The sequence below is a fragment of the Solea senegalensis genome, linkage group LG11 (genome assembly GCF_019176455.1).
Source record: "Solea senegalensis isolate Sse05_10M linkage group LG11, IFAPA_SoseM_1, whole genome shotgun sequence".
Classification (NCBI taxonomy): domain Eukaryota; kingdom Metazoa; phylum Chordata; class Actinopteri; order Pleuronectiformes; family Soleidae; genus Solea; species Solea senegalensis.
Window position 1 is genome coordinate 10,191,476 of NC_058031.1, and position 17,588 is coordinate 10,209,063.

At 41.4% G+C, this 17,588-nt stretch overlaps 1 protein-coding gene across 3 annotated transcripts in view; it reads right to left on the reverse strand.

Moving 5' to 3' along the window:
- The window catches only part of LOC122777343 (homeobox protein Hox-C4a), a 55,125-nt gene that overhangs the window by 1,516 nt on the left and 36,021 nt on the right, over nucleotides 1–17,588 (reverse strand). The window contains exons 1-4 of one of the 3 annotated variants that reach the window (XM_044038509.1): nucleotides 12,334–15,630; nucleotides 11,466–11,820; nucleotides 1,419–1,558; nucleotides 923–1,095 (exon numbers count right to left, since the gene is read on the reverse strand). In XM_044038509.1, the coding sequence (XP_043894444.1) occupies nucleotides 1,435–1,558; nucleotides 11,466–11,820; nucleotides 12,334–12,769 (915 nt within the window). In that variant the 5' untranslated portion in view covers nucleotides 12,770–15,630 and the 3' untranslated portion in view covers nucleotides 923–1,095; nucleotides 1,419–1,434. Of the gene's footprint in view, nucleotides 1–922; nucleotides 1,096–1,418; nucleotides 1,559–11,465; nucleotides 11,821–12,333; nucleotides 15,631–17,538; nucleotides 17,585–17,588 lie in introns of those variants that run through there. The other 2 variants (XM_044038506.1, XM_044038508.1) reach the window with 2 other exon arrangements.

Here is a 17,588-nt window from a genome sequence, read left to right on the forward strand (position 1 = left end):
GATTCCATTTGACATGTATATCAGCAAGAACAGGCCCCTGTTCATATCAATGTAACGCACAGGGGTTAATGGCTACTTAATAAGGCCTAGAGTGACCTCAGAGAGCAAACGGCACTACTTAACAACACTCCTGCAGACTGCAAGACTCATGGCTCCCTTGTTACCCGCGTGTTTGTAGCATCTAGCGATGTTTACATATTATTTATATGTTAATGTGAATGATAAGACGCAAGATTAGCAAACAACGCAAAAGAAAGAATTTAGATCTTTGTATGTTTAAGATTATTTCCCATTCCTGCCAGTGTTTCATCTCCAGAACACACTTAACTTACTCACTTTGTACATACCGTACAGAATACTTGATAAACTGCTTTCATAAAATGACTGAAACCACAGAATATGAAGTGCTCTTTGCTGACTGAGATGTATACAATCAGAAGAAAATGCTCAAACGCTTTTGAGCAGCTTTCTAACTGAAGCAGCTCTGTTCCTACTTTGCCTGAAAGGGTGAAAAAACAAACAACTGTGAGTATGACACAGGCATGAGATGAACTGTGCTGCAACATTTACCTATATATATATACAGTATACACACAAATACATATATATACTGTATATATACATACATATACACTCCAGGATCATTTAACCACCCTTCACATTCAGTGCAGAGGACACTTACACGTATAATGAGTCAATAATGTGTGATGCTGTTGCTGAGTGTGGAGTGGTTATTATTCAGTGTTGTCATGCATCAAAAAGTTTGACTTAGACCATACATGCTGCATGCACAATATATTCCATAAACTCACAGAATGTGGATTTTATGGATTCACCCCCATCAGTCAACAATGTTTTGCACACCCGGTTTATAGCTTTATGAAGTAAAAGATTAGTCCGTAATAAATAAAGCCAGAGTTACCAGATTGTTCAGAGTCAGTTGTCCGTGAATTCATCCAGGGAAAAATAACTCCAGAGTGGCAGATGGTGAGTAGACTGCAGCTCCTGCTCTTGATGTCCAGCTTACCCTTGGCATGGCAGTGAACCAGAGGCTCCAGTGGCCTCTCAAACTGTTCATCTGGGCTCAACCTGGAACTGACATGAGCAGAGGAGGTCATGTTTTGCTGATTAAATTCTGCATCTTGGCCTCCTCCATTGTATCCCGGACATAGGTTTGGCACTTGTCCAGAGCTCATAGCAAAACTGTTGCCATGCAGCTGCAGTGGGAGGGCAGACTGTTGGGGGTCCATGGACCCAGCTCATCAAAGTGTCTCAAATAAAACTGCAGAAATCCCTCAATGGCAGTAAAGGCAGGATTTGTGTCTGTCTAATAACCGATCACAATTAACCTGACTGTATAAAGCCATAGAGGGAAGAGCACTTGGAGGAACCATGTGGAATATTTGAATCATATTTACCAGAAGGGTGCCAGTGTCACGTGTGGCCGTCCTCCAATGACTGAGCTCTGGAGTTGCAAAGTAATCCACTGGCGAGCACGAAGAAGCTTCCTCGGTGTTTCTTCAGACAACATTTCAAAGAGCAGTCTGCCTTTCTGTGCCTGTGGGGATTGACAAAAAAAATCACATAACGGAATATGAATAGATGCCAACACCTGTGTAATCAATGAGAAGGAAGGAGAAGTGTTTATAGTGCGGAGACAGAGAGGGGAGAGGGGAGATGGCAGGGAGGAGGAGGAGAGGGGGGACAGACAAACAGAGATTACATGTGAGGTGAGGAACGTCTCATCGGAAACGTTGATTTCTGGTAATATTGTAAATCTTTTGCCAGGACGCGTTTATTATACGGAGCTGCTGCTGTTCGCGTCTGCACACCCTCTCCTTTTTTTGTTAGTAGTTTTTAGTTTGTTTTTTATTTAATGAGGAGGCGACGCTGGGAGCTGCAGTCTGCTTTACTGCGTCTCTGAGCTGGAATCAAACACAGCGGATCATTACAACAAATCGACCGCAGTTCATTATTTGGCTCGAGCTTTCCAGATGTAAAATGCCAAATATATGTTGGGTATTTTTTTTTTTTTTACCCGGTTAAATACAATTTGCAAATATAAAAAGTTGTTCGTGTATTCGTGTTGTGCCATAACACGTCGCCTGCTTTAAAAACAACCGATTATTTTTGAACAACGTGCAAATGATTTAACAGCTCGTTTAAACATAATTATAATAACAATAATAATGATGATGATTAAAAAAAAAAAAAATCGGCGGGCTTTTCCTTTAAATAGCAGCATATGCGTATAACTGTCGGAGTGGAAGTGCAGCTTTAATAGGATTCACTGGGAGTGGTCAAACAAAGGCTTTGACAGTCATTGCCACACAAAGACAAAGGAGGCAATCATTAGAGATTTTTTTCCTATCAGACGATTCAACGAATTTGCATTAATCAGGCATCACTGTACAGTATCAAGTGTCATTGAGAGTGTGGCTGTGTGGAGGTAATACTCTGCACAACCCTGCCCACGTTTCATGGTAAAACATCGGCTGCATGGACAAAGAGGAGGGGGACATGTTCAGTGCAGCTTCCCTGTGTGCGCATGTTTGCGGGTTGCACACGAAACATTGCTGGATATATAGATATGAACAAAATAAATTATTGCAACTTCATTTTAAATGATCACAATACAAAGCTGAATCCATTGTGGCCTTTATAGCTGAGCTTCACGGAGAAAACATTAATATAGTGGTATAATGGTGTAGATGATGAACGGAAAGATTGAAGCCTTGACATTTTCTAAATCATTCAACCAAAAGCATCTTCCATTATGAAAACGACTGCGTGGATGCTGTGGTGTTTGCATATCTCGTGCCTGTTTCCATCAGTTGAACCAGGCTTTAGATTTAAGTTCTTTCTCGTGTTTCACTACAACAAAGCTGTCGAGAAAACCCTCTTTAAATGTCTCTCAGAGGTGATGGATTATGCACTCAGGGTTGCAAGAGCTTGGAAGGAGAAGAGCCTTCCCCCTTTTTTCCGTTTCACCCCTGCTGCTGCTGCTGCTGCTGCTGCTGCTGCTGCTGCTGACACCAGAACTGAGCTTTCACCTGAACCTCGCAGCCACGTCCTATGATTTTCCTCTAACGCAGGCTTCATATATTATTTTACGTTCGAACAGTTCATTGATATAAAATGCACATAATACAGTTACATTTATAAGATGGCTTTTTGGTAATTAGTTTTATTGTAATTCTCTTGATTAAAATTTTAATTTTAATCAGAGAATGAACACGAGGTAATGACTGAAGCCAGCTCCAGCCTGTCCATTAAACTGACTCTACATCTCCAGTCACTAGAGACGCACAGAATGTGCGGAGTGAAATAAATAGGAATTGAATCATAATGACGTGAGCCTGCGCCCATCCTTCTTGTTATTATTGTTATAAACAGGTGAATTGGGCGGCAAGCATCAGGCTGCAGTGAAATGGCTGAAAGTAATTAAATTCGTTTTGTTTTCCTTACCTCACACCCTTGAACACACTCTCTGAATTGGAGATAGAATCTATGATATACTGGCTCAGCAAGACCATAATTTAGCTCCTCCGCGCCTCCACCACAATTCTCCGTGAACTCTGGTTGAACCGCCTCAGTGGCAATAAATCATTTTTCTCTCTTGCACAAAAGCGCGCCGGTCGCTCTGGGTGTCAACCCTTTTACAATTCCTCCTTACCTTCTGCGCTCTCTCGCCTGCTGACACAAACAACCAAGGAAATTGTCGATAAACTTTTATTTTTCCTACCAATAATCTCACCGGCAGGGGGAAAAACAAAGGGGGAAGGGGCAATATTTGCACCCAGGTTGAGAAACCGTGCAACACGAATTCTCTTCATATTTTTTTTTATACTATCCCCCCCCCAAAAAAAAATATATAAACTATCTCCTCTCACAGAGCTCAGTGAAAGCACGGATCAGTTAATGTATTTCCAAAGGACAGAGCAGAGCAGATAAGAGGAGACTGAGGCAGAGCTGGAGAGGAGACGTTAATGGGCAGAGGATGCTGTCGGTTAAAACGGTGCATACAAATGGCGCTGTCTTGGCAGAGCAAGGGGAAGATTTATGGGCCCGGTGCCCTATATTGCTGTAAACAATGCAGAGTGAAATGAAAGGACTGGAGTTTGCAGACTGCTCTTCATAAGTGAGGAAAAGACACACATTGTCAATCCCCACCCCCCCAAAAAAAAAAAAAACAGAAAAAAAAAACAAGCCCTGACTTTTGCATAAGCATGTGCATTAATTTGGGCCTGTTGTTTCCCCCACAGTCCACAGTAAATCCTGACCCGTCAGTGGAGAAGAGAGTGCTCACGAGAATAAATCCTGCACCCTAGAGCCAATGAAGTGCAGCCAGAAAATCCAAAATCTGGTACATTTTATGTTCCACCCCCCTTTCTATTCAGGAGAAATATAATTTAATGGAATAATTAAGTGCTGCAGCAGAACATTCATGTTCTGTGAAAAGTGTTATAGCCTACAGGGTGTGAGAACTTGTACACCAGCTCTTCAACATCTAATTTAGCATGTTCCTCCGTTGTTAAGATTTGAAATAAAAACGTTAATGATGTAAACGGCTGTAATTTAAAGCCTTGTCAGTGAATTTGAGGATGGTTTCAGTTGTATATGTTACATGTTTGACAGCCTGTTAACACTTTTGGGGCTTTTTTGGATTTTGATATCTTTAAAATGTATTAAAGATGTTTTTTTAAATTCCATCCAACTTCGTTACACATTATGAATATGCAGTGACTGGAAACATATTACATTCTATTATTCTATCAGTGTATGACAGTCAGTCAGCTGTATTTAAATGTAACCTAACAGCTCAGACCCTGATGCTGCAGCTGCAGCAGCTGCTGCTCTCACGTTTATGGCGAAATGCAACTGGTGTCCAGCAGATCCATGCGAGGATCATTTTCAGAGAGCAAATCAAATGAAAGGAGCATTTTCACTTAACCTACACATAATTGTCTGTCTATAGTCTCGGCGACGCATATTCAGATCATTTTGGCTAATGAAAAGTGAATAACATCATCATAACTCAGTCCAGTGACTGGGCCCCCGGTGACACCTTGAATGCAGGCAAATGAGAGTAATTTCGAAGGTCCTCAACGATGCAGCAAATAGACTCGTGAAATGTTCCTCACGCAAGGCCATGCGACGACTTTTACTGGCCATCATTCCCTGCGTCATGTGATGCTGAAGACCATGGTGGGACATGAGAGTGTTGATTTATTTTATACATCCACACTGTCATCTTGTTTTTTTTTTTTTTTTAATTTGCAGCAGTGACAGTTTATCTTTTTAAGCAGTGCCGGCCCAAACCTTTCTGGGGCCGTAACTAGAGTTTGATTTGGGGCCCCCCTTTCCCATGAGTAGCTTGTGCTACTGACTATTATTGATACAAGGTAAAACCATACATTAAATTGATTATAGTTGTGCAATTTACATCAATTTACATCAAACCAGTGCCAGACTAGTAGTAAAATACTATATATTTATATTTATATAGTATTAATTTGCACTTTTGTATTCAAAATGAAACACTGCTGATGTGTGGTTTTACTCAACTTGAATACCAACTTTGACCCCCTAACAGACGATTCAGAATCACCACATTTAAACAGAATAAATTGAAAAATTAAATTATCCTGCTACTGAACCAGAATCAGTGAAGGGTTAAACAATATCAAACCATTATTATGCACACTATCACTGTCCAGACTGTTGTGTGTGTGTGTGTGTGTGTGTACTTTATGACTCACCTGTATCTGTATGTTTTGTATTTCTATTTTGTAACAGAGCGTCTTATGAACTGCAAAATGAATTACAGTGAAAACTGATAACAACGTTGCTTGAGCTGCAACTAGTGATTATTTTCATGATCGATTAACCTGTCGATTATTTTCATGATTAATCGAGTAACTGCTTGGTCCATAAAATTTCAGAAAACATTAAGAAATGTAATTTTTATCTTTTAGTGTTTCTTAGACCTGGGAATTACAATGTTCTACAATGTCATGTTTTGTCCATAAACCAAAATAATTGAGTTTTAATGATTAATTTGTTATATGGAGCAAAGAAAAATATTCACAATGAAGAAGCTGAAACAATCAGAAATCTTGTTGTAATCATGGAAAACGCTTCAAACCGATTAATTGATTATCAAAATAGTTGACGATTAATTTCTTAATAGATTAATAATCGATTCATCAAGTAATTGTTTCAGCTCTAAGAGTTGCATTGTATCGCAATTAAACAGGTAAACCAGTTTAAATGGCTTTGGTTTTTAAAACTTAACACAGATGTGCAAATGTGCAACTACAAAATGAAACCAAATTACTTCAGATAAACAATGTTTTACATAGTAAATAGTGATTAGATGATTATTGAAGATGTCATGTAAGGGTCCATTCTGAAAGACATTTATATGTATTTTTTCTTCTAATAAAAATGCATCAGAGTTGTGATTTAAAAGTAGGCCTATTAAACATGAAGTATGTGTAAGTAAGGATAAGTTGTGCCACTGAAACATTATTTTATTAATAATCATGGGGGGGGTGCCCTTTTTGTTTGTTTTTTTTACTTTTTTACAGTTTAAATATCTGTGCACGCCACTGTGTCTGATAGAGTTTAAAAATCTAGTTTTATGTAAATCACTTCACAGCTAACACACACACACACACACAGAAGAGACATGGTGCATCTGCTCCCTTGAATGAACGGGAGAGAAAGATTTACGGATTTATGACACACCCACTGCTGGTCAATGCGAGAGAGTCACTCTGTCCCTGGAAAATAGCAGCGTGACCCCCGTTTCAACTCGCAGCCTTTATGCAGCTGCCATGACTGCCGTTTAAACACACTGCACCATAACAATACACCGGGCCCGGACCTTCCATTACAAACTTAAGTGGCTGAAGGAGACACTCACCTGAGACGAGTGAGGGGAAAGGAAAAAAAATAAAACAACCTTGCACTTTATCCGGTGTAAAGACAATAAACGCAGGTCATAAAGCACGCGGCACCATCAAAACAGCTGATCATTTGTGTTTCAAACATCGCCACGACTGTTTGTGTAAAGTTTGTACATCTGAGAGAGAGTGAGGAACACAGAGAGAGAGGGGGAGAGAGAGAGAGAGACTCCTCGCCTGAGGTGCTCGTAAATCACCGGCAGCCTGCAGCGGTGCAATGTGAGCTGAAAATCATGTGTGATTCAACAGTGTCAAGTCAGAGAAGAAACCAGTTAGAGCTGAGTAAGTGCTGAGGAATTTAAACACTCAACCTCACACGCATTAAACACGCGACATTCCTGCAAACCGGTGGCGTTCATGTCAACAACACAGTCTGACTCTCAGAGCTGCTGCTGCTGCTGCTGCTGATCATCCAGCTCCGAGCAAAACGCTGCTCCAAGACATGGGCGAACATTAAAATCATCAATAACTTATTTATTTAACACAGTGAAGCCAGTGTTGACGGATGATGTGTGTGTTTGTTTTTTCATTCATGTTGATCTTCTGTCAGGTAAGTTAAAGTTTATAGATTTAATGATTGATTCGCCGGTTTAGATGATGTGAGAGCAGGAAGTTTACAAAGTTTGTTTTTGCGCTTAAAAGCCACACAGTTAAATAGCACATGTTTTTTAAACCACACATTTTGTCTAGTCCCATAATAAATCCATCAGTGTTGTGTTCTCACGTCAACGAAAAGTCAAGAAAGGAAATCTGTGTAAATTACGCGTCATGTATTTCCACTGTACACAAATCCTCAATTACAAGTGTCAAAAAGCAACAAAAGGGACATTCCCCTCAATGATCACAGTGTAATCCGAGCTACACCTGAAACCGCGGACACACGAGGAGGAGGAGGAGGAGAATGAATTATTACATACACATGACAGACACTAGGATTAGTTGTTTGGCTTTCAGTGCCAGCAGTTTATGTTGGAGGACATGATGTCTAATATTTCTCCATCAATGCTGAATATTCCTGCCCCAGGCCACAGAAGGAAGAGCAGACTTGTTGCATCAAAAGTAAGACTATCATTATAAATCCGAGGTTGTTTTGCAACATGAACACCGAGTCTGAAGATTTTCCAAAACATACAAAACAACAGTGATGGATCAGCGAGGCAGTATCTCAGGGGCTGTCAACATTCTGTGTTTTTGTCATGATCACAGGTTAAATCTCAATTTATCTGGTGAATTTCTATACTGGTTAATTCCTGTCTCCTCCTGGGGAAAATTAGCATCCTGGATAAAAATAAATAACGTGGTGTTGGAGTCTCTGCAGAAAGTTTTCAAGGTTTGTGCGACCACAAGCTTGAAGGTCCCTGTCCATAAACTAATCACTGCAGTGACCAGCTGCCCCAGTACTGTCAGCCACACCTGGATAGAATTGGCAGCTCAGTTTTGAATGCAAGTGCTGACCCGAGACTAGTTGCTCTCTTAAGTCACTCAGGAGTCACAGAACTATTTTTACTACCTCCTGGGTTTTTTCGGAGTTTTGTTTTCTTTCCTCCCTGTAAAAATGCGTCTGCCAATATTTCTAGTTTCCCTAGACAGACTCGGAAAATCAGATTCATACTCGTCATTCACTGAGAATATTGCAACCATGTGTATAACTTCTGCTCTGTTAAAGCATTCCCTCCACACATCTTTGCCATCTCGGTTTAAAAAGGAAATTGTCGACATATTTGATTTCTTTTTATTCTTGAGTCTTGTATTATCTGTGCAGCAGTTCACCACTGGCCTGCGTCTATGTGACAACACAGTCAGCCCATCAAAACGAACAACAACAAAATATCCACCAAGCAAACCGCGACCATGAAGGAGCAGCGAGTGCGCACAACATACAGAGCATGTGGTGGGTCACAGGGTTGGAGAGGTCGGCTATCCAGACTGAAATGAGCCTAATGGGACAGAAAATGTGTCCTCGAGGTGAACTCGGCCTTCTCCCACTTCGCCCCCAAACTTCAATAAAGTACCTTTTCAGCCTCGCGACATGGAGGCGACAGGGCCGAGAAAAAGGGGAGCTGGAGGGATGCTGCGACTGTGGCGAGAACATTAATTTCTCTAATCTGTCCAGCAACATAAAGGCTTCTGGATTCATTTTTCAGCGCCGTCTCTCCGCCATTCTACTGCGTTTTCCCAAAGGCCACGTCCAAAAAAGAGCAGATTTTTACCCACTGAGGTCCGCTTAAAATGGCTCTTTTCTTTAATAGTCCAGTTCCACTTTCACGGTAAAGTAAGACAGTGGGTATGAAGGATGCGGCATTTCTGAGTAATATTTGGTTGGATCAAAACAGACTGTTGTTGTGGCTGTAGCTGTTTTTGCAGAACATCACACAAAGCTCTGTGCTGGAAAGATTGATGATGGAGAATACCTCTTCCTTTTGTGCCCCTTTGCCCCCCACTACGTTAGGCATTTTATAAGGCCCTATTCATGTCACAATTTCAATAATCTATCAAATTCGTGCGCGTCTTTGGGTTTCAGTCATGTTTAAACTGAAATCCTGCCACAAAGCTCCATCCCAACAAAAAGAAAAAAGAAAAAAAGAAAGAAAATACAATGCATCTGCTTGACAAAATAAAACCCTCATCACATTTCATCCTTAGCCAGTGAGTTGTTGTGACTCCTGCAGGAGTAAACAGTGTAAACAGTCCTGTTATGTTGTTGATCCTCGTGCCAGATGAAAAACACACGATGACGTTGCAGGGAGACGCGTTTTAGCGCTGTCTTAAAAAAAAAAAAGAAAAAGAAAACTGTAGATATGTGCATTCTCGCGAGCTGCTGCACACTCTGGAGGCAAATGCTCACAGGAGGGGGAGAGAAGGGGAGAGAAGAAGGGGAGTCATGTAAATGTGGCAAAAATGTTTACACAAGCAAAAGTCAAAGAGTGAAGACAGAAGAAAACATGAGCATCGCTTCTCACAGACAGGGAGGGTAAAACTCCACAGCCTGGCAGACTAACAAAGGTCAGCTGCAGTTTACATCCTCACCTGTGCTGGGGCTTTTTTTTTTAACGAAGACCACATGACGCTTTAGATTGAATCTATGCGCAATTCACGACTTTATTTTATTTATTTATTTATTTATTTTTTAAATGTTTACATTTGAAAACTCAGTCGCATGGCGCACTGGATTATAGAAAAAAAGCAGGGAAACTACTTATATATAGAGAGAGATATATAGAGAGAGGTTACAAAATGAGTCAGAATATTCACAACAACCTAGAATCAACCTAACACATTGCAAATGTCCTCTAAATTAACCGCATGCAGCTTTGTTTTCAAGTCGAAGGAAGCAGAGGGCTTCAGTCGTGGCAGAGTCAGTGCAGTGTGGCTTTGGACTGGACTGGACTGAAGTGGAGTGGACTGGAGTGGGCCTCAGTGGCTCGTCTGGAGCTTTAATTGAATGCCCTTCAGACTGATGAGGTTGCACATAATGTACAGCGCAAACTATTCCATTTTCAAATTTTAGAAACAACTTCAGTCCATTATGAGTGAGGCTTTCAGTCTGACTCTCTCTCTCACACACACACACACACACACACACACTCTCTCTCTCACATACACACACACACACACACACACGCTCTCTCTCACACACACACAGCCTGTACACATTGCTAATTCAAAAAATGCAAAATCGAGCTGCATGGTTGATAAACACAGTTTGAAAAACACAGTGATCCCTGTTTCCCCTCGTGAAATGTCCAAATATCCTCAGATCTGTTTCCAGGAAAAAAAAAAATCTCCCCTTCATGTCCAAACAATAATAATAATAATTATAAATCCTCATTTTGCCCTAAAATGAAGCTCGGTCAAACGTATATAAAACTAGTAGACACTCACTGTTTTATTGACCAATATGATTAGCACAAGAACACTAAACTCCGTTTATTGCATTTCACAATAATCTGCTTGTTAACGGTCTAAACACAACATCAACACCACGAAACTAAACTGTAAACCAAAAATCCTGTTTCTGAAATACACGAGGTAATTCACACATTGTTATCATCCTAAACATACAAGTTCAAGATCAATGGTGTGTTCCAGCTTTTTTATATACCAAAAATAACTATTATTATATTGATTTCCTTCCAGTGTTGCTTGAAATAAATAGATTGTGCATTTCACCTTGGGCAGCAGGGCAAAAAAGAATGGCCCACAATATCATTTTTGATAAAATGTATATTTTTTTTCTACTTTTTTTTCCTTCATTCAAAACATTTTTTTAATAAAAAACATCATTTTAATTGAGCTTTAAATAAATTAAACCCTGTGTCACGTAAAAATAATTCATCGGTATTCGCAGTAATCCATGCTATATAACATGCATTTTATATAACTTTGGACTTAAAGGAAACCGCACAAGATAGCTACGAAAACAAAATATATAATTGTTCTATAAATAACCAGTTCTTTTTTCTAGCCACAATAGTGGTTGTTGGTTTTTATAACCTGGTAATATCCTCGCCATGCTGTGCTCCGGAGAGTTCGTCGGGGGCCCCAGTGGTGGTGGCCGAGGAAGCGGCAACAGCGCCGGCTGCTGTGCCTGTGTTGGACCCGGAGGAGGAGGAGGTGGATCTCACTTTGGTGTTCGGCAGCCTGTGGTCCTTTTTCCATTTCATCCTGCGGTTCTGAAACCAGATTTTAATCTGTCGCTCGGAGAGAACCAGGGTGTGTGCAATCTCGATGCGCCTCCGCCGAGTCAAATACCGGTTATAGTGGAATTCCTTCTCCAATTCTAAGACCTGCTGCCGGGTGTATGCTGTCCTAGACCGCTTGGGCTCCGTCCCATTGTAACCAGAGTTCACTGGAAAGAGGGAGAAGTGGAGAGAAAGGGAGACAGAGAAGGGAGGAAAGGAGGGGTAAACAACAAGAATGGCCTCAACTGAGATATGGCTGGAAAGATTTATTGGATATGAATGTTTGTCTGTTTGAGGAATTTTAATGGGAAGTTTAAGACATCGCTGCTGTAATGAGAGGACACTCACATCCAACTATGGGGCTAAATTATTAATGAAAGATTACAAAACTCAATTTTTTTGTCTTATTCCTTTCTCCCCCTCTCTCTCCCTCTCTATCGCGCAATACATAACAGCAGAAGCCACATGGTGATACGGCTGCCCTGAGTATACCTCGGCTATAAAATTTATGGTGGGTGTAATTACCAATGCCGAGTCGTAAATCCGCCTCAATTGTGCCATTTCAAAGGCTTCCCTGCTATCGGAGCAGGGGCTGGCAACGAGAGGGGAGTCAGAGGGACTGATAAAGGGAGGGAAAGGGAGAGAGGAGTGCAGGGAACATAAACACACAAGTTGCCTACCAGTGCTGACGTGAATTTTCTTCATCCACGGGTAGACCACGGGCTGTTTGGAGGAGGCTGTGCTGTTTGGATGCTCCGGGGTGGCTTGGTTGCAGGCGGAGGCTGCGGCCGGTGGGGTGGCGGGGGACATGGACAACTGTGGGGTTTCACATGAAGCAGGCTGCCCTTTCCCTGTCAGCAGGTGCGCAGAGTGGGATATTCCATGTCCCCGTGGCGTGTCAGGTTCGGGGATGCTTGCACAGTTATACTGGCGCTCTTGGTAGCTCGCCCGCGGAGGATATAACTCCTGGTGGTGATGCTGGTAGCCAGGGTCCCTTGCGCGGCTGTAATATTCTGGACTGTGCTCGGGGATGTAGTTATTTTGCGAATATTCCTCGCATGGAGGAAATTTCGGATCAATGTAGTTAGACTCCATCAAATACGAGCTCATGATCATTAATTTCTGGAGTGGAAAATAATTTTTCTAGCTTTGTCGTTTTTCTGCTCCATAAAGCCCTCCTACTTGCGAGCAGCCCTGTAAAGTTACTTTTACCACGTGACTCAATGGCCCAATAGCAGAGGAAGAGGTAGTTCCCGGATAAGGAACCAGAGGTATTTAGCATACCTACAGTCGCCATTGTGGGTACCAACCTCTCTCTCTCTCCCTTTCCCTCTCCCTCTCTCTCCCTTTCCTCTCTCTCTCTCGCTCGCTCTCTCTCACACCCCCTCTCTCTGGTTGTGTTACCAAAGCAATTGATCTTGGGGACAAAACTAGTAGCTAGTTGCTGACCAAGGAAAAAATAAAAACAGGCAAGATGTGCTAGTCTCAATTATTCAAAGGGGACAATAGGTGATTCGCCAAGGATAAGGTACAACAATAGCAAACCAATCATTTTGTTAGCTGCACGCTTTATATAAAGGTTATCTACTAATTAATGAAGGTGCAGTCTTTACCAGCAGCAGTGCCTCGGCTGTGGAACACATTACGCTTCATTCATACACTTAACAATGAGAGCTGCATCACTTCTGCAAGTTTCTGTCCCTAACAGGATTGCAGCTCTGTTATTTAATAGGTTTTACTGTGTTACTAAATAGGACTGGAGTTGTGAGAGGCTCTGGAGGTGTGGTTGATTTCTGAAAATAGGCCTGATCATTTATTACGTCCACGAGAGGTGATCAGGAAGAGTCAGACTGCAAAAAATAAAAACTGGAAATTTAATTATGAGACCTTTGATTTGTTTAGTTGTTCTATATTCTTTCAGCAAAGGGGTCTACATGTATATATACATATATATATATATATATGCACATATATATATTGTTTAAAAGGTTAACTGACAAGGGCACAAATAAAAGCTCAAGTTAAAGTGAATGTTTATTTATTTTAAAAGCTGTTTTGAATGTCACATATGCATAAAAAAGACATTTGTACATGTTTGAAAAACATGTGTAAAAGATGGAATGATATTGATTTGTACACATCTTAAACTAAAATGCCACTTATTCTAAAAGATGCACAGCAAAGACAATGAACAGATAAGGACTCAAATAAACATGATGGTCTTCATCTGTAAGTGTCAGTGTGAACATGTATGTGTACATAAATGTATAACATATAATAACATAATAACATATTATTGACACTCTTTGTCATTCAAAGACCTGCTCTGGCTTCTTGATTTTCTAAAATAATAAACATTTGATAACAAAAATGATGGTCATCATAAATGGTAAAAAGGAAACCATGAATTGAACTTCTCTAATTCAGAGAGATGCAACTAAATCACATGAAAACCCTCCTACATGTGCTCGGTAATATATGAGCTCTGTGACGTTGCCAACCAAAACAGTGGAGAACTCACAGAGAGACAACACAGAGCAGCTGATGTCACACACCAAACAAGAAGAGCTCCTGCCAACAGACCAGGCTAACACCGAGCCACCGACGTGACATCAAGCCACAGCCACAGAACAGCACCACCACTGTGGTGTCACTAATCTGACAACCGGGCAGAGCCGCACCATCATGGTGTCACATAGCAGAGAGCAGCAGCACATTATCATCTGCTGACTGAACTGCAGTGGGCCAGGACTGTGTCACTGTGAAGTTACAGGGCTGGTTTCTGTGTTGCATTTTGAAGCAGCTGTCCACCCTCAACACTGAGTTACACAGTCCTGCCAAAGAAGACTCCATGTCTATGCTTGTGCATAGAGAGAAATAATGAAATAAATAAACTCAGTCAAACCAAACCAGTGTTTGTATTTTTCTAACACAATCAAAGCTTTTCAGACTAAACATTGGGGTCCAGACTGTTTACAGTTGTCAAAATCCTCATATTTTACTTGGAAGACGTGCTTTTGTGCTTTTGTGCTTTGTTACAGCCCAAACAAAAGCACATGAAAAATGAAAGTAGTGAAGAAACTTATCACAATCTGCCTGTGGACTGTCACAACAGATAAGAGAGACACCTCTAAAGGGCATCTATGATCAAACTCATACAGATGTGCAGAAATAAACTCATTTGTGTAAATGACGTTTAGAAAACATGAGCAAAACTACAGGCACTTTAGAGCGAAAAAAAAAATCAGAAGCCTCCAAATATTATATGCTGATCCTGACTATTGTTTGTAAAGTATTAATGTATTCATTTGGCATGTGCTCTATGTTCTTCATTCCTAGCTTTGGTCAAAGAGAGAGAAGTTAACTCTGTAGCAGCGAAACAGAAACATTAAGACTTCATATCACTCATCTTTCATAGAAACATAAAGTCCTTATGCAGTTGTAGGATTGTAAAGATCCGTATTAACTTAAGAACAGTCACAATAATCGTCCAGCAGTAGCAGCAGCAGCAGCCGCACATTGCAAGTTAGGGGGTGTGTCTATTTTCACAGTGACAATTACATAATATGGGTTTTAAAAACAGGTGAATAGCATAGTTTCTGGCACTGCTGTTTGTACAGAATGCGCGCCGACATTTCTATTACCTCTAGCGAGGATGTTAGAGGCGTTTTATAGAGCAATAAAACCCGTAAATCAGTCACTTTTAAACGACCCCTGGTTCCTAACGTGTTTTACAGGGTCTGACACAGAAGAAGCCGCAGACTGCACACATGGGTTTCCTCTCTGTGGCCTACGCCGACTCAGTCTGTGGCTGCATGTATTCTGTGACAATGTAATTGCACGGGTGGTTGTCTGCATACTATATTACCGATGTTTGTGTGTGTGTGTGTGTAGCAGGGGGAAATGCAGAGAGAGCGAGAGAGACGTGTGCAGGGGGGAGCAGGAACAAAAGGATCGTGGTTGTCGTGGTATTTCAGTTGCCCATGTATTCCTGTAGATACGTATTTGCGATTGTTGTTACTGCACACAAATTCGGTTCTACAGGGTACATATAGACAACTAACTTGGTTTAGGTCACAAGCTGCAGACGTTTTCCAGGCCAGGATCAGAGCAAGTGGATCAGCATGTGCATGTGGGACGAGTGGCATGAAAACCAACCCCAAAAAAGAGGCTGAAATAGATGAACAAAACGTGCGTATAAAAGGTGTCAGGATTTCTCTCATTCACAAATAAATTCTGCTCTGATCTTATTGTGATTATACACATTACGTGATGCATTGTTTAGTATTTATTTCCAACAAATATATAGACACCCCCCCCTCCTCTTTCCCCCAAAACACACACACAAGTCGTGTGCAGAGAACAAGAGGGTCTCTTTTCTCAACATTCACCCTCTGCCTTTGAGGTGGCTTCTATATGAATATTCGGTCACAAACACGGTGCATACAAAGGGACGGCGTGACAGCGCAGATGAAAAATAAGTTTCTATTGTTCCTCGCCATTTCTTCTGCTCGCCATTACCATACTGACCGCTCGGTAACCTTTCTTCCTGCCACTCTGGAAGCTAATGAGAAAAGCCTCGGATGAAAAATGAAATATCAGACATGTGACCTGTTCCGGGGGTTATTAAAAACAGCAAACATGCTCAGATTGTGAATCAATGGCATTGATTACAGTGGAGAGGTGCACGCGGGACTTCAGACACTGTCAGAATATATCTCAATCCACATATTTCTCCTCGTTGCACTCCAATAGATTTTTTTTGCCTTCTTTTTTTTTTCAAAATCGAAGAACAAAGCATCCTAACACAAGGAGCAGTGAACTAACAGGAGCACGGTGCTAAAACAAAACCCACCACGGCCTGTCATATACACATATGCTCATCTGAATATATGATGTTTGTTGTGCACCCAGTCAGTGTGCACGAGCTGCTCATACTCCCTCTCGCCCCACGCGCTCTGGCGGACGCATTTTAATATTAGTTAGACAGCGTGACCCGCGTTTCACCCCTCGCGTTTGACTGGTTCCAATAGTTCACTGCCACGGATTATTGATGGAGAGACAGCAATGAATTCTTTCTCCCCACAAATGGCTTTCAGATCTTGCACCTAGTTCAATAACTAGTTATAATGCAGAAGTAGAAAAAATGAGGCCCTCAGGCAGACTAATTTGATGTTTCATTTGTTCATTTGAGAAATAGGTAAAGCTCTCTCACCCCCTCCTCCTCCTTCTTCCCCCCCTGCAAAATAACAGCGGTACAAGCGTGTTCACACATGTACATATATGTAAGCAAAATAAATCTGTACCAAACTATGCAGGCGCGGTTGTTCTGTCCACGCGTGGCTGTTTTTAATTTGGTGGACCAGCAGCACCTGACAGTGCAGCAATATTCCTGTCCCTGATGAAAATGGTTACGATGCGCTTTTAATCAAACCCTTAACCTGATAGCCTTAATACGTTCGCCCTCCCCAGGTGCAATAACGTTAGGCCGGATCGTCCAGTTAAAATAAAAAAGTTTTAATGAAGTGCGCACAGACTGGAGACTAGTTAGATGTGAATACCCTCTAAAAAAAGCAGCCAGGGAGCAGAGATGGTTGTAGAAAGTGCAGATGCCCCCACAGAAACCATTGGTCGGGTTTGCAGTTCATTACAGCGATTGTGGTTCATTAGAGTCGAGCTGCAACTTTTCTTGCCCTTAACTAGACAACTGTACAAAGACAGTAGTCTGCTTTGATTTTTTTAAACAAATTAACAGATGTAATATTGTGACTCTCACTTGAACACTGTCAACCATGTCAACATCTGTATGGTTGGTGTGAGCCTAAATCCAAACAACAATGTGGACTCATAATCTCCTGTCTGGACGTGTGGAGGTGGACACTTACTGATAAATCCAGCCCAGATCCAACCCAGTGTGACACGATGAACTGTCTGG